Here is a 24,239-nt window from a genome sequence, read left to right on the forward strand (position 1 = left end):
GCCAGACCCACGGGCAGCATGTATCAGGCACTGGCTATGTGATCTCAGCCAGGTATGTTTGACTCTGAAATGTCGCGTGTTTCAGAGAAAACCATATCTGAAAAGCCAGTGGGGACCGATCCATGCTGAAACTAGTAGGACAGGCATGTCCCCAACAGCTTCTCCCAGCCCGCTACCCTTGAGTGACAGGTCTCTTCCTACATGCGCGTATGGGATCTGAATCTGAAGGGTTCCACTCATATTTTTCACATTGGGTTTCTTCCTTTTTTATGAAATTCTTGTTCATATGGGACAGAAACTCCACTTTTTCGATCCGAGAGACAACTCCAAATGTCTCAAGAGTTTTGAGGGTTCTTTAAGTGTAAAAAATACCTGTTTGACCGTACATACAAAAACATCTCCTTTGTCAAAATTTTCTTGAATTTTTTTCTTCACCTCAAGCAAGACAAGCTAAACAGAAGGGCTCCCATGGCTGACAGCACTCATTTTTATTGGGGGGAGGAACATTATCAGGTTATCATAGTAAAATAATCAACGAGCAACTGGTGGTCCTCCATTTCCAATAGACGGATGTTGATATTGGCTTTGGTTAACAGAGAAGGTCCTCAATGAGGGTTTATTAAAAAAAAGCATGAGCTATAGGCTTTTTATTTTATTTAAAAGTCAACTGTTTAAAGAAGCCCCCATATGAACTTTTTTTTTTTAATGTTCATGGGAGGCTTCTTAAAGGGGTTGTCCACTGCTTGGACAACCTCTTCTTGATCTAAATGTTTAGCCCTGATAAAATAAAAAAGTTTATACTCACCTCCCGTTCCGGCGTCGTTCCAGTGGTGTCAGCACTCGTGATCCCGAGGCTCTCGTGCGGTTGATGTGACACGTGACCCCGGCGTCCAATCAGCGCAGTCCCCGTCTTTAGACAAATCAAACATGCTGCTGTTGTGACACGTAACGTTGGCGCTCAATCAGTTCTGGGTCACTGTCCGCGCCTTCGGACAAATCGAACATGAAGAGGAAGTCCGGGCTGCATTTGATCCCTGACTTCCTCTTCATATTCAATTCGACAGGAGGCCAGTGCTGATTGGGCACTGGGGTCATGTGTCACAACAACAGCACTGGAGCCCCGACGGAGTGCGAGTGCTGACACCATGGGAACGGCGCCAGTACGGGAGGTGAGTATAAGCTTTATTATATTACTGGGGGTCAAACATAGGGTATGAGAAGGAATTGTCCAAATATTGGGCAACATCTTTAAGCTCATGGTCAGTATGACCAGTATTGGAATACACTTCATATTATTTCCCAGTTTTTAATGTTTCTAGGCACTAACCTAATAAATACCATAAATCCTACTTGCTTCACACCTTTAGTATACATTAACTTACAAAAATCTTTTCAAAATCTATAATTCTTCAGCAATTTGAGCAGAACTATAAATATATATATATATATATATACGGTATATATTAGCACAACTTTTTAGGAAAAGGTTTCTTTAGCAAAAATCTATGTATCGAAATAGTAAGAGATTTTTATTTCTAGGTACACCACAGTTGAAAACAGAATTATACAATAAACTCACTTTAATCCGTATCATTAGTCCAAGAAGTCTGCTAATCGTTTTATAACACTAGACAGAGTTACCTTATTTTGAGTCAAAGTGACTGTATCTTATCTAAGATTACATTTTGGGTGACTTAGAAATTTTTCGTCCATTACAACCACCGTTCAATAAGTCAGAATATTTGATCATCGGAAAATTTATAATTTCTAAAAAAATTTAACTGTTTTCTTTTTTTATTTTGCTTGTACAGTTAGCAAATCACAGCTTGAAAAAAAATAATCTGTACGTACAGAGCATCAAGTATAGTGAAATATGCTGTTAGTGAATTGTCTGAAAAATTAGAAAAATTGACTCTTTTTTTTTTTTTCTGGACAGCTTTTAAAAAAATCACGGACAGACAATATTTTTTACGGACACATTGGAAAACCAAAAAACCAAAATGAATCACTATGATTATAAGTAATACATGTCTACAACCCATAGTTCTGTATTCGTTGTAAACTGTAAAATGATGATAGTCAAAATAACTGATAGAAGTTTCTTCAGCTTCAAAAAAAAAATCACTGATGCCTTCAATTTTTTTTACAAATAGGGTAAAAAAGTGCCCTATTTTTATGGGCTGTCCTGGAATTTTTGGATGGTTGTCAACCCTGCTGATGATTTGTATATTAAAACCAAATTGAATGCATGCAACAAAAAAAAAATACCCGAAATTTGTAAAACTTTTCTTTTGTTTCACATTGTGCGTGCATGGAAATACTCTATGCTTACTGCATGTTAATCCAACTCTCTTTAGGTTCCCATAATGTCAGATTAAATTAATTTTCCTGTTTCCTTTGTTGACCCTTTTTCAAAATATTCACAGTGCAAAATACTTCCCACTTGATTGACATTGCTAAGAAGTTGGGGTGATCGATTGTACGTTGATCCAGGGAACTAATGTGAAGTTAGGAAGACATTTTTCCCTAAAATTGGCCAATTAGCATCTGCTTCGTGGGTTTGTTGCCTTCTTCTGGATCAACATGTTGGGGTATAGATTGAACTCAATGTACTTGTGTCTTTTTTCAACCACAAAACTATGAAACCCAAAAGTTTAGTATTCTTTTGAAGTTACGATCAACACATTAAAGTATACATTTTAGAATAAGTATTTCGGGGGATCTCTCTATAGTCAAGATTTAGGTGAACGCATCCTTTTAATATCAAAACATTTACTGCAGAGAAGAGTATGCACATAATCAGTAGATACGGAACACCTTGTGAGGACCCCTGAACAGAAAAAAAGAGTGGTGACCCAGACAAGTCACGCTGTGGTTTTATCCGGTGAAGACAAATCTACTTTGAAGAGATCCTGAATTTAATTGCTTTCCCGCAGTCACCTTGTGGACAGTGCAGAACCTATAATGAGGCATGCTGAGGACGCTGCTGCTTTAGGAAGCAGGAATTTTGGAAAACAAAATAAATGGAATTTACATAGAAATATACATTAATGTTGGCACAGGAAAAGTATTGTCAGGCTCTGACTTGTATACAAGCGTCCATCGGAGATTCATGGAGAACATTGGTGAAATTGGAGTCAAAATAGGATTTTAATATTTATAGAGTGAATTAAGAGGATTTTCCCTAAACCATATTTAGAGGAACTTATAATAGGACATAAGCGCTGACAGTACCAGTGACCTCAGAATCCTGCAAAGACGAGGAGGTGTAGAATTAGACATTTTCAGTAAGATTTCAATTGATAGGTGATAAGAGTTTGATCAGCAGACGGTTAGGATCTCCACCGATCAAGAGAACATGGGTCCCTAGTCCCTCGTTCTGTTGGAGCGGGAGATGTACATGCTCAGTGGAGCTCCATTCAAAGTCTATGGGACTGACAATGCAACCTGAGTACAGGGCTCATCTATCTCTATCAGATAGAACTGCAAGTGTGCTTGCTTGACTGCGACTCCCTTCAAACAGGAGACTTGGGACTCCAATTTACATGATCCATGGAGGTCCCAGCGTTCCGACCCAACATGATCACACATTCATCACCTATCCTGTGGATAGGTAATAAGTTGTTATATTGGTACAACCCCTATAAAGAGGTATTTCATCTCATAAAGTAATGGCTGCAATATGCCATGACTTTATGATGATGATTGTCCATCATTTGGGACCCCCAATTTTTTTTTGAGAGAAGGGTTTGCAATGCTTAGAATAATTGCATCCCTTTCTACTTTTTTTCCGGCGCATACCTGGCTGTACAGGGAGTTGCAGCCCGTCCTATTTACTTGAATTAGGCTGACTTGCAGTTCTCTGAATATACGGGTAGCAGAGTAGAAATAATAAATGTGACGCAACTTGACCCCTTCTCAGTATCGGAGGGAATTCCAATGGTCAAACTTTCACTGACTATAAAGTAATGGCATATCCTAGCTCCCATCAGAGCACTACAAGTGTTTCTGCTAATAGAGGTTTAGGATAAGTGTCCCAAAATGGCAAGTTATTCCCTATCAATAGGATAGGAGATAACTTGCTGATTACTGGTGGCCTGACCCTTGGAATCTCCAGCGATTCCAAAAAAAGGGCTTCAGAATCCTGAGAATGAGGATCTGCAGAGCTCCATCTTGAATGAAGCAATGATGTTCATGTTCGGCCTCTGATCTATTCATTATCTATGGGACTACGAGAGAAAGCCAAGTGCAGTACTCAGTTATTTCCACCAGTCCCATTGACAATTAATCCAGCAAAGGCCTAGCATTTTCACCTACGTTGAATTCAAGATATGGAGGTCCTCAGGGTTCTGGAGCCCTATTTTCAGGATTGATGGGCATCTCATAGGTAGGACCTCCTATAAATAGGGTACAACTTGTGATTTTAGAGAAAATCCTTTAATAAAGGGCTCAACTGCATTGTATAGAGCCCACTAAATATATTAACCCATTATGGCTTTTGATAGAGGTCCGCATATTACAATCCCCTTTAAAGTTGCAAGATAAAGGATGGGTGATGAGTGACGGGATTTAGTTAGCTACTGGCCAATTGATAGGATAGTGCCCTACATATACCAACTAAATCACAGGTCTAGTGCTTGGGAGAAAAATTAAAAAACTATTTAAAAGAGTAACCGTTGTTTTAATTTTTATTTCATTTTATTTTTTTTATGAAATAAAAACTAAAATGACATCTACTCTTTAAATTAAATCCCACCACCTTTGTGCTTCTTGGACCAAACATGAATATGTATCACTAGGAGAATGTGGTGCTTCTTTCTTGATATCCCATGGAAAGTATTGATGAAAGGGCCAGCCTCTATGTTAACGTAACTTTCTATTGGGCGCAGTACAAAAAAAAAGCAACAAAAATGAGTAATATATGAAACAAGACAGGTGCCATGTTGTGTATGCTTTAGGCGGCACAAAGGCATGGATTATCACGTTATATTCTTACACAATTTCATGTAGCCCTGGATACTATTAAATAACAAAATAAATATATATATATATCACAAAGCTCTGGTATGTTTTAGTTTAAGTACTCATTGGATAAGGTTCTGCTGTACCTGGCATTCTTAAACTTCAGTTCATGATAACACTGTACAAAACTGTGGTAAATGAATGTTATCGGCAATGCGAGGAGGACAATCCCGCTGACCACACACACCCCTCCAAGTATTCTGCCCGGAACGGATATAGGATACATGTCTCCGTAGCCTACGGTGGTCATAGAAATAATCACCCACCAGCAGGCTGCCGGTATGCTTGAGTAGTCCTCGTTTTTTGACTCAAGGTCCAAGCCATGCTCGAGCAGTTGTGCGAGTGCTCCAAAAATCGCCATTGCAACGCAAATAAACACCAGCAACATGACCATCTCCCGGTAGCAACGTTTCAAAGTAAGGCCGAGAGTCTGAAGGCCGATAAAGTGTCTTGCAAGTTTTATCACCCAAAATATTCTCATCATCCTCAAGACTCGAAGGGTCATCCCGGCTCTCTGCAACTGAGGGTTCTCACCCGTGAAGAGAGTCATGAGAACTGAGACGTAATACGGACTAATAGCCAGCAGGTCGATGATATTTAAGGGCCTTTTCACAAAATCGCACTTATTCTTGGAGACAATGAACCTGACGATGCACTCTGCCGTGAACCAGCCAATGCAGATAGCTTCAATTATCCTGTGGAAAGAAAACATGTTGAATAATTCATTGTCATAATGATATTTGAATGGGCGTCCTTCATCGCCATAAAGACGGCTCCGCTTTTAAACCCACAATGTAAGTAAATCAGAGGTCGCAATATGTAATTATACACCCCTCAACAATGAAAATGCAACACCAAGAAGGAAAGTTGTGTAATTATGGAAATCACAGGATGAATAGACATGTTGCTGATCTGCAAATGATGAAAAAATGGAAACAAGATTTTCAAAATATCTCGATTTATTCAGTATCGACTATAAGCACCAAATGCAGAAATCCCCACACTTACAGCCTCGTCTGCTATCAGTGAGATAATTCATGGTCGTCTGAGGAATATTCTTCCATGCTGAATGTACTTGGGCAAATCATCAAGATCCTCTACTGGCAGCTCCTTTTGCAATTGGCAAACAATCACATTCAGATCTGCTCTTCTGTGCAGGGCTACACACAAAAGTCACCATCTAGAGATCTGCTCTTAATAGCTGTTTGCTACACCTGATGCTAATGCACCAAGCTGGCAGACAGCCGTGAGCCACACATCACAGGCTCACGAGCCACATGTGGCTCTCGAGCTACAGGTTGGGGACCTCTGGTCTAAGGCATCAGTGTCAACACAAACCATCAGCAGGCAATTGCACGACATTGGACTACAAGGCAGATGTCCAACTACAGGTGCTCCATTGACCTCATGCCATCTCTCCCAAAGACTTTTATGGTGCAGAGCAAGACAGCAATGGAGGTTGGAGTGAAAGTCTGTCTTCAGTGATTTGTCCTGCTTTTGTATTGGGAGCAATGATGGTCAGAGTTTCATTTGGAGAACACATGGGCAATGTCATGAAGAGGCCTTCAAGAGGGAATTTAAAAATGTCCCAGGACCCATGGTCTCAGGACTCATGACAGCAGAAGGTCATATGTTGTTGGTGCTACTGTCAGCAGCCTATGTGCCACTAAAGTGCTACGATGGCTTGCAGTGTCTCCAGACTTGTCTCCCATAGAGCACATCTGGGACGTCACTGATTTGGAATTCCACAGAAGCTGCCAGCAGCGGCTCTTGATGATTTCCCCAAGTGCATTCAGCGCATCAGAACATTCCTCAGATGACCATTAATAACCTCACTGATAGCAGAAGGGACAGTAAGTGCGGGGACTTCTGCATGTGGTGCTCATACTATAGATTGAATAAATCAGGATGTTTTGAAAATGTTGTTTACATTTTTTCATCATTTGTAGATGTAGTTCATCCTGTGATTTCCATAACTCCACATCTCTTCCATCTTGGTCTTACAATTTCAATGTTGAGGAGTGTAGAAAAAAAGATACTTTACGTTTACAAGACAAAATGAAGACACATCTAAATGAAAGTAGAAGGTAAAAACTAAGAATCATTAAAGTGAGATGCCAATTATATACTCTGACATTACTGGAAATTTAAGTGGGCACTATGGTGTACCTATTTATTAGTAACCCTATAGCGTGGCAAATGTCTGTGCTGATATTTCATAGCATACGTCTATAACAGTCAGAGATAGTCTCGAATACCTTCAAACAGTCATAGAAAGAAGAAAGAGAATAAAGAAAAGAAAAAAATTAAAAATAAAATAGACGTGCGCTTCACACAAAAAAAACATGGTCTTGTTGTCCCGATCTCCTACAATATTAAAACTGCTTTTGGTGCAGATATCTGTCTAATATGAACTTACTCAATTATCATGCTTTTTGGCTTGCAATCCTTTCTTTTTGAGTGGACAGTTCCACTTCATCAACATTCTGCCAGGACTATTGGTGCTAGAATTTCCATTCTGTCACTAGCTTACATTGCTCCTGCTTTGTCCATTGACTCGTCTTCTCTGAACTGAAAGCACTCTTTTATGCCTGTATACAGTATGACAGAGAGGAGAGCAGGAGCGAAGAGACAGAAATTCCCATTACTACTTAGCACTCCTTGCAATTAGCCAGTATTATAGGTGTAGGAACTTCCTTTCCCTTATTATTATTATTTATTATTATTATAGCGCCATTTATTCCATGGCGCTTTACATGTGAGAAAGGGGTATACATAGCGAAAACAATTACAATAAACTTGAACAAAATGTAAAGGCGACTGGTACAGGAGGAGCGAGGACCCTGCCGACAAGGGCTCATAGTCTACAAGGGATGGGTGAGGTGAGGGTAGGGCTGGTCATGCAGCAGTATGGTGGAGCAGTGGCTATGCTTGTCGAAAGAGGTGGGTCTTCAGGTTCCTTTTGAAGGTTTCCACGGTAGGAGATAGTCTTATATGTTGGGGTAGAGCGTTCCAGAGTAGGCGGGATGCACGGGAGAAATCTTGTATGCGATTGTGGGAAGAGGAGATAAGAGGGGAGCAGAGAAGGAAATCTTGTGAGGATCGGAGGTTGCGTGCAGTTATGTACCGGGAGACTAGGTCACCGATGTATGGAGGAGACACGGGTTGTGGATGGCTTTGTATGCCGTGGTTAGGGTTTTGAACTGGAGTCTCTGGGTAATGGGGAGCCAGTGAAGGGATTGACAGAGAGGAGAGGCCGGGGAATAGCGGGGGGACAGGTGGATTAGTCGGGCGGCGGAGTTTAGTGTAGATTGGAGGGGTGCGAGAGTGTTAGAAGGGAGGCCGCAGAGCAGGAGGTTGCAGTAGTCAAGGCGGGAGATGATGAGGGCATGCACTAGTGTTTTTGCAGATTAATGGTTGAGGAATGTGCAGATCCGGGAGATATTTTTAAGTTGGAGTCGGCAGGAAGTAGAAAGGGCTTCGATATGTGGTTTGAAGGAGAGGTCAGAGTCCAGGGTTACCCCAAGGCAGCGAGCTTGCAGGACTAGGGAGAGTGGAAAGCCATTGACATTGATAGGTCAGCTGGGGAAGTTGAGTGAGATGGTGAAAAGATGATGAATTCTGTTTTGTCCATGTTAAGTTTTAGAAATCTAGCAGAGAAGAAGGATGAAATAGCGGACAGACATGGTGGGATTTTGGTTAGTAAGGAGGAGATATCGGATCCAGAGAGGTAGATCTGTGTGTCATCGGCATAGAGGTGATACTGAAAGCCATGAGACTCTATGTGCTGTCCCCGGCCTAAGGTGTGGATGGAGAAGAGCAGGGGTTCTAGAACTGAACCTTGGTGAACACTGACAGATAGGGGGCGAGATGAGGAGGTGCTGTGTGAGTGGGAGACACTGAATGTCCGGTCTGTTAGGTATGAGGAGATCCAGGATAGGGCCAAGTCTGTGATGCTGAGAGATGAGAGAGTCTGTAGTAAGAGGGAATGGTCCACTGTGTTGAAGGCAGATGACAGGTCCAGGAGGAGGAGGACAGAGTAGTGTCGCTTGGATTTGGCAGTTAGTAGGTCGCTGGTGACTTTTTAGTCAGCGCAGTTTCATTAAAATGGTGCGATCATAAACCAGATTGTAGGCCGTCGAAGAGGGAGCAGGAGGAGAGGTGGGAGGACAGTTCAGAATGGACGTGATGTTCCAGTAGTTTTGAGGCATAGGGAAGAAGAGATATGGGGCGATAGCTAGCCAGAGAGGATGGGTCAAGGGAGGGCTTTTTGAGGATGGGTGTGATTGAGGCATGTTTGAAGCATGAGGGGAAGATGCCAGTTGTTGGTGACAGATTGAAAAGGTGGGTTAGGGTTGGGATGAAGATAGTGGTAAGGTTTGGGATGAGGTGGGACGGGACTGGGTAAAGTTCACAGGTGGTGAGGTGTGATTTGGAGAGTAAAGAGGAAAGTTGATCTTCCGTAATGGTGGAGAAGGTGGTTTTGGAGGAGGAGGGTTGAGTGGATATGAGGAGGGGCTGTGGGGACTTTAGGCAAACACTTTGTCTGATGGTGTCAATCTTCTGTTTGAAGAATGAGGCAAAGTCTTCTTGGTATGATTTTTATTAACATGAAAAAAATCTGGCATTTTAACAGGGATGTGTAGACATTTCATATCCACTCTATATTCTAGCTGCTGCTTTATTTCAAATCTACCTCCCTTCCACACATTATGTATACTCTATCCACATTGACATCTCCTACCCTCTGCCATGGATAGCTCACAGCTCGTCTCTCATTCATAAAACATTGAACTCCATCTACTCCCTCTGTACAATGCAGGAGACTTTCTCAAACATCACTAAATCATCTTCTCACTCTTTGTATTATCCTTCACCTAGTCGCATGAAATATCTCCCATAAACCTGACTCTCGTAGTAGTAAATTTAACTCCTTTATCCCTCACACAGAAACCCTGCTAATCTCTTTAATATTCATTGCATGCCTTCTCCTGTCTCCTTTTACTGCGCCCTCTGGAACTCCTGGTTAGTGGGTAACAAATTCCCTTACATTCACAACTTCTTCCTTTCAAATTCTCTTAACCTTCTGTCTCTCACTGAAACCTGAAACCAGCAGTCGGACACCTCCTCTGCTATTGCTCTGATATGGTGGGCTACATTCTTTCCTCTATTCCCAGACTTGAGAATAGACAAGGTTGTCCAGCTTTCTTCATCAAAATGTGCTTTTCAGATTATCCCCCCCTGTACCCTCACTTATATTCCCTTCTTTTGAGGTCAACATTGTCAGATTTTTCTATCCCTTCTCCTTGAGAGTGGCAGTTGTGTACCTTCTAGCTAATCCCTTCAGTTCCTGGATCACTTTACAACCCCTTGCTTCTGCAAGTTTTATCCTGCCACATTCTCACTCTCATCATGGGAGACTTTAACCCCTTCACTCCTGGGCGATTTTCCATTTTTTCAGTTTTGTTTTTCCTCCCCTTCTTTCAAGAGCCATGACTTTTTTATTTTTCCATCCGCATAGCCATATGAAGGCTTGTTTTTTGCAGGACAAGTTGTACTTTTGAATGACATCATTAATTTTATCATTTGATGCACTGAAAAGCGGGAAAAAATTCCAAGTGAGTTGAAATTGCAAAAAAAGTGCAATTTCCCATTTTTTTTGGGGGGGGGGAGGGATGGTTTATTTACCATATTTACTATATGGTAAAACTGACTTGGCAATATTCCCCAGGTCAGTACAAGTACGCAGATACCAAATCATGTATAGTTTATTTTAAGTGGTGAAAAAGAATTCAGGGATTTGTAAAAAAAAAAAACCCTTTGCTTGTGTCGCTATCTTCCAAGACCCGTAATGCTTTAAATTTTCATGATATAGTGCTCTGTGATGGCTTATTTTTTGCACCCTGAGCTGATGTTTTTACTGAAACCATTTTGATCACCTGTTATTGCATTTTATTGAAATGTTGCGGCTGCCAAAAAAAAGTAATTCTGGAGTTTTGATTTTTTTTCTTGTTACGCAGTTTACCTATCAGATTCATTTATTTTATATTTTGATAGATCGGACTTTTACGAACGCAGCGATACCAAACATGTGTATTTTTTATTTTTTGTTAATTGTTTTATTTTTAATGAGGAAAAAGGGGGCTGTCATAGCAACCCATCGGCGCACCACAATAAGGCCGCGGGCGTGTGAAATGATTTGCCCCCACTGCCGGTGCGTGTTAAATGCCACTGTCAGAGATTGACAATGGCATTTAACAGGTTAGCAGCGCACCACCCACAACTGTTAAAGGCACATGATGGCTGATTAAAGTAACCATCTTCTGCTGGGAAAGATGCGGGCTCGGCGTGTGAGCCGTATCAAAATCAGGGACACGACACATGATGTAAAAACACGTTATATGTCATAAAAAAGCTAACATTCCCATTGATATCCACTCCCCCAATCTGCCACTTATTTTCTATCTCTAACTTCTTGTTTAGGCCTTTTACAGTTTACTAACTCTCGTACGCATGAAGACTGGAATACACTGGACTTACTAACTCCCGTCTCCTGCTCTTTGACCACAACCTTCTTTCTTTTTATGCCGAAATTTGCCGCCCCACTCAGGGCATCCCTATATACCACCCACTCAAAAATTTACGTGCTGTCAATACCCAACAACTTATAAAGAATTTGCAGTCATCATTGGCCCCAATCTCCTCCCTTGCATGATTTTACTTTATAATAAGATGCTGGAAAGTGCCATGGATGATGCAGCACATAAAGAACGAACCGGCACAGACAAAGACATCCCTGGCACACGCTGCAAACGCGTTTTCTCCGGCAGTGCCTGTGGAGAAAATGACTTTGGGTAGAAGACTTCATCCATTATAAGTTTATGCTTATAACATTTAACGATGCCCTTCACTTTGCAACAAAAGTCTACTTCACTGCCCTCATCACCTCACTATCCAACAATTCTAAATGACTCTTTGACACCAACCTCAGCGTTGACGATCTTGGCACTCATTTCTAATGGTCATTAATCCATTTTGATTTGCCTGGATCTTTCTGCACATTTGACACCATGGTCACTTCAAAAACATCTCCAGAATCCAACTCTTTCATAACTTTGAAACTGCAAAAACTTTTACTGTTGTTCTGATTCATTCTCGTCTGAAGTATTGCAACTCTCTACTAATCGATCTCCCTTTTACTACACTTTCTCCTCTCTGAGCTATCCAGAATATGGCAGCCAGGGACATATTTCTTTGTAATCACTACACTGATGCCTCCAAACTGTGCCATCAATTGCACTGGTTGCCCACCTGCTACAGAATACAATATAAATATTACTCTAAGCCACAAAGCTCTCCACAGTTCTGTGCCTCACAACATCTCCTCTCCGATCTGTCTACCACCGTATCCATGCTCTCCATTCTGCTAATAAGCTAAGACTAAAATTCTCCATAATCCGACCCTCAAACTCCCATCTCCAAGGCTTCTCCCATGCTGCCCCAATTCTCTGGAATGCACTACCCCAAAAAATCTCCCCTATAATCTATTATAAAAAGAAAAATTGTTTAAAGAGTAAGTATTTAAAGAGCAATGGGCGCAGCCAGATGGCCGTATTAATCAGACCGAGATCAGAAAGCAGTGCACGGACTGGCCGGTGGCTTTCCCGACCCCAGTGTGACAGCTTCATAGAAATAGATGTAGCTGTAACGATTGGAAATGTCGCCGGCCAGTCCATGCATTGCGGTACAAACTCTATCCCGATTTATACAGCTGTCTGACTGCACCTATAAAATAAACACAACTTTAAACTCTGAAATATATTACTTGCAAATGATTTTAAAGTGTTCTGCAACCAAAGATAACCTAAAAGTTTCATGTCAATAATATGATTTAAAGGGTTTGCTATGGTTTTTATGGAAATTATCTTCTGTCCACAGGAAAAGGACGACTTTTCCATTATTCGAGGTCCGACCGCAAGGACCACCACAAATCCCCAGAACAAGGTCCTCCAGGGCCCCATCTCTATATACTGGAGGTCGTGCATGAACATCTCAGCTCAATGCATTCTCTATGGTACCGCTGGAAATAGCTGAGCAATGTAATCAGATATCTTCGAGCGTCTTGTAGAGATTGAATGAAGTGGAGATGCGCATGCTTGATCTTTGCTCCATTCTTGGGCTCCAAGTGCTTGGACCACCAGGGATTACAAAGTTATACCAACAAACCCTATATAACTAGATTTTTCCATTTACTATATTATTTGAGACCTGTCATCCGTAATGTGATATTTCCATAAAAATGCCAAACTCTCTAAGTAATTCTGTAACAAACCTATGAAAAGGTTAAAGGCCTTCAAGTCAAAGTCTTAATGAAGTCTTTTGGAAAAGGGCAAAAGCGATCTGCCAGTTCTCCCATCTTAAGGTTTTTCATCATAGGTCAAAGGAATGTCACTTCTATAAACACAAGCTTTGGTTAATATGGGGGCTGTTAGATATTGTTTTCTAGCCTTTCTTACCTTCTGGGCTGAAGCTTTGGGCTGTTGTATGGTAGCTAGCTGCTATCGCTAATGGCAGTTTTAGATTTAGTAAAGATGAAGTGAACTATGACATTTTAGATATATTATTGTATGAACAGTCGTTTTTTTTTGTTTATTTCAGTTGCAGGTTATTGCAGGTTTAAGATCTTGGCCCTAGGACACCATGACTTATAAAACAGAATCACCAAATGCTATAAAATTAAGAAGAATTTTGTGGTCACACAGATAGAAGTCACGCTGAGCCTATATAATGGTAGAAATATTGATATATAAACTAATTTCTGTTTTGATTGACTGCAAATATGGGTCATTTAAAGCACTTTTCCTCCAGGCATCATGGTGCCAAGTGTAAACATAACATTTTCAAAACCATAATTTCCCATGTTAAATTTCACTGGAAATTATGATTGCTGATTAGTGTTGGGCGAGCGTGCTCGTTTAACCCTTTAAACGAGCATGCTCGGGTGCTTGCCGAGTATTTGCAGCGTGCTCGGCATCTAGGTTTGATATGCCACGACTGCATGTGTTGCCCGCAGCTGTTACACAGCTACGACACATGCAGGGATTGTCTGTTTGTTAGGCAATCCCTGCATGTGTCGCAATTGTCTAACAGCCGCGACACATGCAGCCACAGCGGATCAAACCTAGATGCCGAGCACGCCGAAAATACTCGGTGAGCACCTGAGTGTGCTCGTTTAAAGGGTTAAACGAGCACTATTGCTGATATTACTGCTGTAAATGTGCCATAGTAACAATCCAAGAAAGCACTTTCAGCTGCAGATTTGTACATTCTTCTGTGTACTTGTTAGGTGGGTCTGTCAGTGGTCACCCGGAGGCTCTAAAAAGGCCTGCCACGGACAAGCTTTGCTTTGACTACTCCGAATATCAGGTCCCAGGTAAGCCCTGACCTTCACCTCCACAAGGATGTGGAATTACATAGGGGCTCTTGGGAGAGTCCTTGGAGTAGCTGCTGGATGGTGGTGCAACTGGCAGGGATGGTCAGGTCGCCAGGTCAGAACCAGGAGAGCATATAAGGTATAAAACTGAATGACAGAAGAATGACCAGAAATTTGGCCGAGGTCAGGACTGGAATAACACAGGAAGATCAAGGGCTAAACAAACTACATTTAACAAAAGTACTGTAGTATTCACTATAACTGGTGCTAGAAACTGACTCTCAGGAGTTTAAATAGAGAACTTGCTAAAAATTAACTCCCAAGTTTCTCGCTGGGTAGAACCACTAGTTAGAAGAGTAAAGCACAGATACCATATTGGTGCCCTTTGTCGCCCGCCGACCGAAGCAGACACAAAGGGGACAGGCACCGGCATGGATGCCCCAATACTGCTATTGTAATTGAGTCTTCTCCACTCTGCTTCCTGCAATGTAAGACTACTGTGGTGGGCCACTGGGGAGGCGCCAGATGTTGCAGAAGGGCCAGCTGGGGTGTGTAGTCTCAAAGGCAGCAGATAATGACGTCACAGTAGCTGAAGTGGGTCGCTGGACCCCTCAACGCTTCCCTCGTGTCCACAACAATTTCAAAAGCAGGAGGTGGCACTTGTGGATGGTATAGGACCCCCCAGGGGCACTCCTGTAGCGGTGGTGTCTGGGTGCAGGTTTTGGAGTGCCCATGATGTTGGTGCCATCTCAAGCAGCCAGACACGTAGGTGAACTTGTAAACATAACAATTTTACTGAATGAGGTAACGGGGTACAGTCTCTCTTACAGGAAAGTTCACAGTATATTGTGCATATGAAAACAATGGTTTTCTCCTCATGAGACAGGCATTGTTATTGTCCAGGGCGGCTGGAGCAGAGTTCTCTTCACTTACTAGTACAGGAAATGCTATGCACAGTCCAGGAAATATTAAACTGATGCAGGGACCTTCACAGATTGGCTCTCTGTGGAAGCACACTAGAGTGTGGACATACAGTTTTTATCCCACCGTTCCCTCTTGCAGGGGGTAGATTTAAGCAAACTTGGATCTGGTCCTGGCTAGAAGAGATCAGGATAACCAGAGAGCAGGAGAGTCCATGTAAAGATTCTCTCTCCTGACTAGAAGACACTTCACTCTTTTTGTGAAGGAGATTATGTGAGGAAAAATGTCCCCTCAGTGTAGACTGGCATTGAAAACACTTCTCTGAGAGAATAATGTCTCTCCTCAATCTCCCTGAGGCCGCAGGAACCGCCCACAACTGGTTGGTACCAGCATTCTAGTCAGAGTGAGAGCCCTGAGCTGGGAGGCTCCTCCCAGCCGTTGCTATGGCCACCACTTCCTGTGAGGACAATAATCAAACCAACACTATTGTATGGACTTTTTGCTTTATGTTTTACTTTGTGCCGGACAAGGGCTGTATTTGAGATTCCTTTGATGTGGTTTATAGGACTGAAATAAACCAGTCGGACTTTTAAATAGAAAAGGTTCCTGTGATACCTCAGATCGCTGCCAAGTGAGTCGCATTGCTACATTATTTACAGCAGTTGTGTGTCACTGATATTTGCAGTATAATGTGAAAATGTATAAAATACCTATGTACATTATAGTGTATGACACTTAAAGAGTAACTAAACAGTTTAATAATTAAGCGTCCTCTATGCATTGCAAAGTTATAAGGGTTTTCCGGGCATAGATTAAAAATCTGCAGTTAATCCATGTGACTGCGATGTGCACACCATCACGATTCCTTCGTATTCCCCGTGTGAGTCGGCAGTCATGTGACCGCATGTATGCAATTTGCAAGCTCGCAGTCACATGGCGTCTAGACTCTCCTAAGCTTCTCAATGTTCTAGCGGAGAAGTCACACAATGTCACTATTCGGCAGTCTGCAGTCACATAGAATGAGCACAGACTTTTCTTTTCAATGCAGAAAACCCCTTTAAGGAATTTTTGTAACACAGTTCAATGCCTCATTTTGATTCCTTCATTCCCAAACACTATGCTACAATGTTTCAATGCCCAGTTCATGCTTCTTCAGAAGCTCCTGCTGCCCAGCAAAAATTTGTACACTATACTCAAACAATCAAACAGTCTGGGTACGGGATTTTCTCTGTTTTAGTCTCCCTGCTTGACATGTACTCAGACAGTGAATTTTCCTAATACAGTGTAAGGATCTTTGCTGAGCAGCAGTTGAAAGCAACCTCTAAAGGAGCATGAACTGAGCAGTGAAACAGCACTGCAGCATAATGTTTGGGAGAGAAGGAAGCAAAATACTTTGCAATGCTTGAAAGACAATTAAATTTTAAAAAAAGTTTAGTTACTCATACGCATACAAAGTGACGGTGCACGTTGTGACATCATGATCTTTTGTGTACTTGCGCAGAACCCTCCAAGGCCTCATCAGAACCACAAATCCCGACTCATTGGGGGATTTCAGCACGAGGGATCAGAACAAGGGACAATGAGCTGGTGACAGTGAGGAGCGGAGGAGTCATAGAGGTAAGTGGTAAGGTGAGTATAACAATTTTTAAAATTTTGTACATATTATGTATATTTTGCTCTGAGTTCCAAGAACATAATAAAGGACACCAAATTCACGGAGAATAACTTTTCCGCAAATTGAATTTCCTGGGGAAAAAAAACGTGCAAACGGGAGTATTAAATGTGCCTGATCCGCTCATCTCTACTGTAAGGCAGCGCTAGTCATCATACTGGGGGATACTCGCTGCACCGGGTCAATTAAAGCACACATGCAATGTCTTTCCGGTATTTCACAATGCAGCCGTTTATTATTTATCATAAACCGCTTATCACACATATAATGTCCACGAGCCTTTCCAGTGGCAGCTATGCTCACTTGGCTCCAGTTACAGCCTTTAGCAAGGTAACTATAACAATGTCCATATAACGTACCGCTTTTACCTTTTGCCAGGTCTTAACGGTTTCGTTCTTATTCGGCCACCACTGTGGCTTTTAGGCTTCCCAGGTGGGGGTCTCCAGCCCTCGTACCATCCAAGGCTACTGGTATGCTTACACTGCCAACATCCAGCCTCTGCCTTTCAGGCTCTTGCCTTCCAAGTCTCTGGCCCTCCAAGGCTACTGGGATCGCTTACACTGCTAAGGATCCAGCCTCCGCCTTTCAGGCTTCAATAGGCCTCACTAGGCCTCACACTCTAGCGGTGTCCCACAAAGGAACAGGCCTCACGCCTTACACACACACCACTGTGTCAAGACTACCAGAGTTTATATATCCTGTAGTACACACCCACAGGACCTGTGCTGATGTCACAGTCATGTGATCAGACATTCTGTGTATACAGGACCTGTGCTATGTCACCTGAGGGGGAAGGTACATGGTCAGCCCAAAACACATCCTGGACCATTACCGTAATGCCAAGCAAGCCGCTGCATTACACTACTTATTAGATTTATTATTCCTAGTGCACCTTTCTATGAAAATTTAGAACAATAATCCTTTCAGATACCTCTCCTTCATAGGCTGTGGTACCTATAAAAAAGCAAACCAAGTATAATTTACCCTACCCAGGTATAGTGCTGAGTCTGTGCAGCATCTACTTGGGCAGAGGAGCTGAGTTCACGGACTGGCTGCAGTGCTGTTGATGTGATGTCAGCACTGCAGCCAAACAAAAAAGATCGGGGCAGCGGCAGAGAGCAAGGGAGGGTAAGTATTATTATAAAACAGAGCTAGCAAAGTGCGGCCCATGGACCACATTCAGCCCTCTCACGGACAGCCGATGACAGCCGATGTGTAGAAAATAGTGGCCCATGAGCTGCACCATTCCCTCGCCCGCCGAACGTCCTCCACTTCTGGATGTCACTGCCATCCGCATTCTCAGGATGCAGACAATGATGAACACATGATTGTTGGAGGACGGGGCCGCCGGCTCCTTCTTCTACCAATGAGCGTGTGAGACAGCAGATGCGATGATGTCATTAAATCTGCTGTACGTAGAAACAGTGCACCGGAGACAGGAGCAGAGCAATGGGGGAACGGGAGCGAGGTATGTGTTTTTTTTTTTCATGTGTATGGGATGTTTACATGTATAAGAGGCTATGTGGGGGCTCATACTGTACATAGGGGCTATATGGGGGCTCATACTGTATATAAGAGGCTATGTGTGGGCTCATACTATATATAGGAGGCTATATGGGGCTAATATGGGGCTAATACTGTATATATGAGGCAATGTGGGGGCTCATAAGGTATACAGGGGGCTATGTGAGGGCTCATACTGTATATAGAAGACTATATAGGGCTTATACTGTATACAGGAGGCTGTGTGAGGGCTCATATTGTATATAGAGAAACTATGTGGGGGCTCTCACTGTATATAGAGGGGTTATGTGAAGGCTCATAATGTATGTAGGGGGCTGTCTGGGGGTTCATACTGTATATAGAGGTCAGTATACTTAATTCTTCTCAATATTAAGTGATAATATTAATATAAAATAATAATTATAATTGTAATTAATATGTTAATATTAATATTGAGCAGTATTAATTTCAGGCTATTGGTTCAACCCTCAACAACAATCACGGTCTCTCATGTGGCCCCTCGGGAAAAGTAATTGCCCACTCCTGCTATAAAAGAAAGTTTTCTGAAATTGGACAATCAATACTAGACACATGTTATGGACAGGAGAGGAGCCAGTTCTGAAAAAATTAAAACTTAGACAACCTCATTAATTATCCATAACGTTAGTGCCATATAGCAGTGCAATAGGTTGCAGGTCTGAACAGATCACCATACAGGAGCCTGCATAGCTAGAATTTCTATGACAAAAACTGTTTTAGAAGTGGCAGTCGAGGGGATGATGAGAGTCAGGAGCTGCTAACACATTTCCAAGTGACATTTTTTATTTCCACGAAGGGTCTTAGCGGCCCCTCGCTCCCTCCCTGTCACTACTCATGACCACGCGGCACATCACTCTGGCCGGTGACATCACCGCTCTTCGCTGTAGGGACCTGCTGTGCTGGTTTTATAGTCTGTAGTGTGTATGGAGGTAATGAATATTCTCAAAGAAGTGAACCGTGGTGTGGAGACGGCTCCATCTAAGTGCTTAACGAGCAGGACTGGTATGTAAAGCTTCAAGGAGGCAAATGGGCTTCAGCAATGTATACAAACCTGGCATTCCCCAGTGCAAACACTGAGAAGACACAGTCAGAGGTGATACCACCGCAGCCTGGACCGCAGGGACGAAAAATCTATTTATAGTGTTTAAGAACTTAAAGGAGCGTTCAGGTTCCATCAAATAAAGGCCATTATTGTAGATGAAGCAAAGCATATAGTCGTGGCCAAAAGTTTTGAGACTGGCACCTTTGTTTAGTTTTCACAAAGTTTGCTGCTACAGTGTTTTGCGATCGTTTTGTCCAATCTTTCTACGATTGCTATAGAACAATTTATTGACAAATACAAATATTTAATGACAAATGACAAATACAAATATTGACAAAGTTTTTGCACAGACTCAATATTTAGTGTTGAGCGAGTATGTTCGGTTAACCGGCGAGTATGCTCGGGCGAGTACCGAGTATCTTCAGCGTGCTCGGTGTTATGTTTGAATCAATACATGTGTTAAGAAACAAGCATTCCTCACATGTATTAAAGCTGTCAAACAGTCGCAAATCATGCACACGGGAGTGATTCAAACATATCACCGAGCACGCTGTAACTACTCGGGGCTCGCCCGAGCATACTTGCCGAAAGGGTTAACCGAACATACTCGCTCATCACTAGTGTTGACCCTTATTTTTCACAGGAGGTGAGTATAGGTTTTTTTTATTTTATTGGGGCCAAACATTTAGTTCAAGAAGGGGTTGTCCTAGTAGTGGACAACCCCTTTCAGTATCCAGAGAAACATGAGTGAGTATTTGATCACATATACAGTGTTTATCATCATTTTGGGACCACTTGCAATTGTAGATGTTAGAGGGGGTGTCCAGGACTTATATATTTATAACCTGCCTTTAGGATAAGTCATAAATATCAGATCTCTATGGCCCCTCACCGATCACCTGATATCAGCCCCCGTAATGGCCAGATGTCCAGATTGTACAGAGCTGGAACACTACAGCTCTGAATATTACACAGAGGCCATTCTCAGGTACGACAGCTCTTCTCCTATTAAAGGGAATCAGTCACCAGGTTTTTGCTACCCTATCTGAGAGCATTAGGATGTAAGGGTAGAGAAGCTGATTCCAAAGATGTATTACTTACTTTTTATATTCTTACTTTTCATAAAATCCCTGTTTTCTGTGCTGCAGATCTAGCAGTTCTCTGAATGTTGAGCCCTGTATAACCCCACCCACAACACTGATTGGCAGCTTTCTGTGTACACTGTGCATAGGCAGGAAACTACCAATCAGTGGTAAGGGCAGGGTTGGACTACATGGCAGCAGGTTTACTAGTTCTCTTGTGATAATCTACTGCAGATAAAACTGTAATTTCATCAAAACTACAGCTAGCAGCCCAGTAAGTGACACATTACTGGAATCAGGGTCTTTGCCCCTACATTGTGCTGCTCTCAGATGAGGTGGCAATACCTGGTGACAGATTCTCTTTGAGTGAAAAAACATCCTTTTCTATTACAAATATAGTTGAAAAAAAACCCATTCATTAATCTCCAGTAATCTTGTAGCTCATCTATGGGGGTAATGTTTCACCTTGTGGAGACCACCAGCAGTTATAGGGAGTCTTATAGATCAGGTAATACTCCCAGGTGAAAAAAAAGTCATGTAAATTAGAAGAAAGCAAAAACTCTCTCTGGTGCCACCTATTGATCCAACACTTTATTGCATTTTGCTACATGGCTAAGAATATAAACTAAACCAGAATCTCTTCCAAAAATGAAAGCGACACCCTTAAAGGGAATCTGTCACCAGATTTTTGCTACTTTATCTGACAGCAGAATAATGTAAGGAAAGAGACCCTGATTCAAGCAATGAATCACTTAGTTTACTGGGTGCAGCTGCTGTGACACAATCAGAGATTTTAGATGTAGGAGAGCTCAGAAAGCTGACCTTGCCCACACCACAGCTTTCTATGTACAATGTCTATTGACAGTGAGCTGTTTATCAGAGGAGGAGACGTGGTCGGACTAGGTCTCATGTCAGCTGTAGTACAGACAGTGATAATCTCCTGGTGATAAAACATTCATTGTATTGAAACAACAGCACATAGCCTGCTAAGTGACACATCCCAGAAATCTGTGTCTCAGCCCCTACCTCATTATGTCCTCAGTTTACATAGCAAAAACCTGCTGATGGATTCCCTTTAAATACACGGCTGTTTTAGGGGTTTTGTTTCTCATCTGTGAAGAGCAGAGTACTGACTCGTTGGGTGTGTAGCCAGTTGTTCCCGGGGTCTGTAGACGGATGTCTCTTTCTTTTGGAGGAAGCTTTGATTTTGCTTAAATCCTTAGTCAGATTTAAAGGGACAGCATTAATTTATAGGGTAGATAGTACTAACTCCAGTAGGAGGCACTAAAGAAATAGCGTTCTTTCCTCTAGTGAAGAGCTAATTTACATAGTTTTTTACATGTTTTTTTTACTAGCTGGCAGAAACGGTTGGCCTTAAGACCCATATCAAAGCACTCTTACCCTGCTTTGCACTGATGAAGGGCAAAAGCCCTGAAACAGCTGTCTGCAGATGGCCGGAGACTCGGGTTAGTTTGCAAGGCATGCCAACAGGTTGGTAGCTGGCTGCAGTAGGTGACATTAGAGTGGAGGAGAGTTAGATGTTATTTCTTGAAGTTGAGAAGGTATTTCCCCCCAAATACAGACTTCGAGTGATGCCTCATGATTTGCCTTCCTCTGTGCAAACACTTCAGGAGACTGAACTACGAGGACTCGTCTATCCTTGCTAAGTTACTATGGACTCTATGTACTTGCAGGTTTCTATCTTTGTTTCTGACACATTAGCCCTGTTGTAAGCCATATGCTTTGGATCAATGCAGCTCAGCGTACTGATAGTTAATACAGATCTCTTATGGGAAAATCAATACTGCTGATCTGCCCTGGGCATATAATGTTCCAACAAGACCTGATGATGTGCGCTCATAAACAGTCATTCTGCGCTCACGGACACATCTGCAATCAACGGTCAATGGAAGATTTATATAACTCTCCATTAAATTAAAAAAATTCTGTCACAATGTTCCGGAGTTGTAGTTTATCTTGTTGCTGAAGCAGTAATTATCCTTGAATATGAAAGTGCAGTACACTGTGTACGACAGAGCGCGAGCGGCACTCACCACAAACTTTACACTCCTGCCCTAAATCTGTCTGGTGAGAGCTCCTAGGCAGAGTAATTACATTTCTCAGGGTCAGTCCATATAAGCACTTTTCTCTTATTTTCTTCACTTTTTTTCAGGCATTTTTAACAGCATTAACTATGCCACTGTGGTTCCATGTACTTTTATAGTTTCCATTTTCCCTTTACTATGCTTATTATAACTGTGCTCACTATTCTGCTGGTGCAGTCACTGTGTATATACATTGCATTACTTATCCTGTACTGATCCTGAGTTACATCCTGTATTATACCCCAGAGCTGCACTCACTATTCTGCTGGTGGAGTCACTGTGTACATACAATACATTACTGATACTATACTGACCCTGAGTTACCTCCTGTATTATACTCCAGAGCTGCACTCACTATTCTGCTGGTAGAGTCACTGTGTACATACAATACATTACTGATACTGTACTGACCCTAAGTTACATCCTGTATTATACTCCACAGCTGCACTCACTATTCTGCTGGTGTAGTCACTGTGTACATACATTACATTACGTATACTGTACTGATCCTGAGTTACATCCAATATTATACTCCAGAGCTGCACTCACTATTCTGCTGGTGCAGTCACTGTATACATACATTACATTACTGATCCTGTACTGATTCTGAGTTACATTCTATATTATACTCCAAAGCTGCACTCACTATTCTGCTGGTGCAGTCACTGTGTACATACATTACATTACTGATCCTGTACTGATCCTGAGTTACATCCTGTATTGTACTCCAGAGCTGCACTCACTATTCTGCTGGTGCAGTCACTGTGTACATACATTACATTACTGATCCTGCACTGATCCTGAGTTACATCCTGTATTATACTCCAGAGCTGCACTCACTATTCTGCTGGTGCAGTCACTGTGTACATACATTACATTACTGATCCTGTACTGATCCTGAGTTATATCCTGTATTATATTCCAGAGCTGCACTCACTATTCTGCTGGTGTAGTCACTGTGTACATACATTACATTACGTATACTGTACTGATCCTGAGTTACATCCTGTATTATACTCCAGAGCTGCACTCACTATTCTGCTGGTGCAGTCACTGTATACATACATTACATTACTGATCCTGTACTGATTCTGAGTTACATTCTATATTATACTCCAGAGCTGCACTCACTATTCTGCTGGTGCAGTCACTGTGTACATACATTACATTACTGATCCTGAGTTACATCCTGTATTATACTCCACAGCTGCACTCACTATTCTGCTGGTGCAGTCACTGTATACATACATTACATCAGGGTTCCCCAACTCCAGTCCTCAAGGCCCACCAGCAGGTCATGTTTTCAGGATTTCCTTAGTATTGCACAGGTGATGTAACTATTGCCTGTGCTGATGCTGGAATTATCACCTGTGCAATACTAAGGAAATCCTGAAAACATGACCTGTTGGTGGGCCTTGAG

At 42.2% G+C, this 24,239-nt stretch overlaps 1 protein-coding gene across 2 annotated transcripts in view; it reads right to left on the bottom strand.

Moving 5' to 3' along the window:
* Nucleotides 1–2,875: 2,875 nt before the first annotated feature.
* KCNG3 (potassium voltage-gated channel modifier subfamily G member 3) overlaps nucleotides 2,876–24,239 on the bottom strand; it is a 40,269-nt gene continuing 18,905 nt past the window's right edge. For both annotated transcript variants that reach the window (XM_073672033.1, XM_073672032.1), the window contains exon 2: nucleotides 2,876–5,717. In XM_073672033.1, coding sequence (XP_073528134.1) covers nucleotides 5,072–5,717 — 646 coding nt within the window. In that variant the 3' untranslated portion in view covers nucleotides 2,876–5,071. The remainder of the gene's footprint in view (nucleotides 5,718–24,239) is intronic.

Source organism: Phyllobates terribilis, unplaced genomic scaffold (assembly GCF_046119375.1).
Source record: "Phyllobates terribilis strain yellow unplaced genomic scaffold, ASM4611937v1 Scaffold_3__8_contigs__length_932513732, whole genome shotgun sequence".
NCBI lineage: Eukaryota > Metazoa > Chordata > Amphibia > Anura > Dendrobatidae > Phyllobates > Phyllobates terribilis.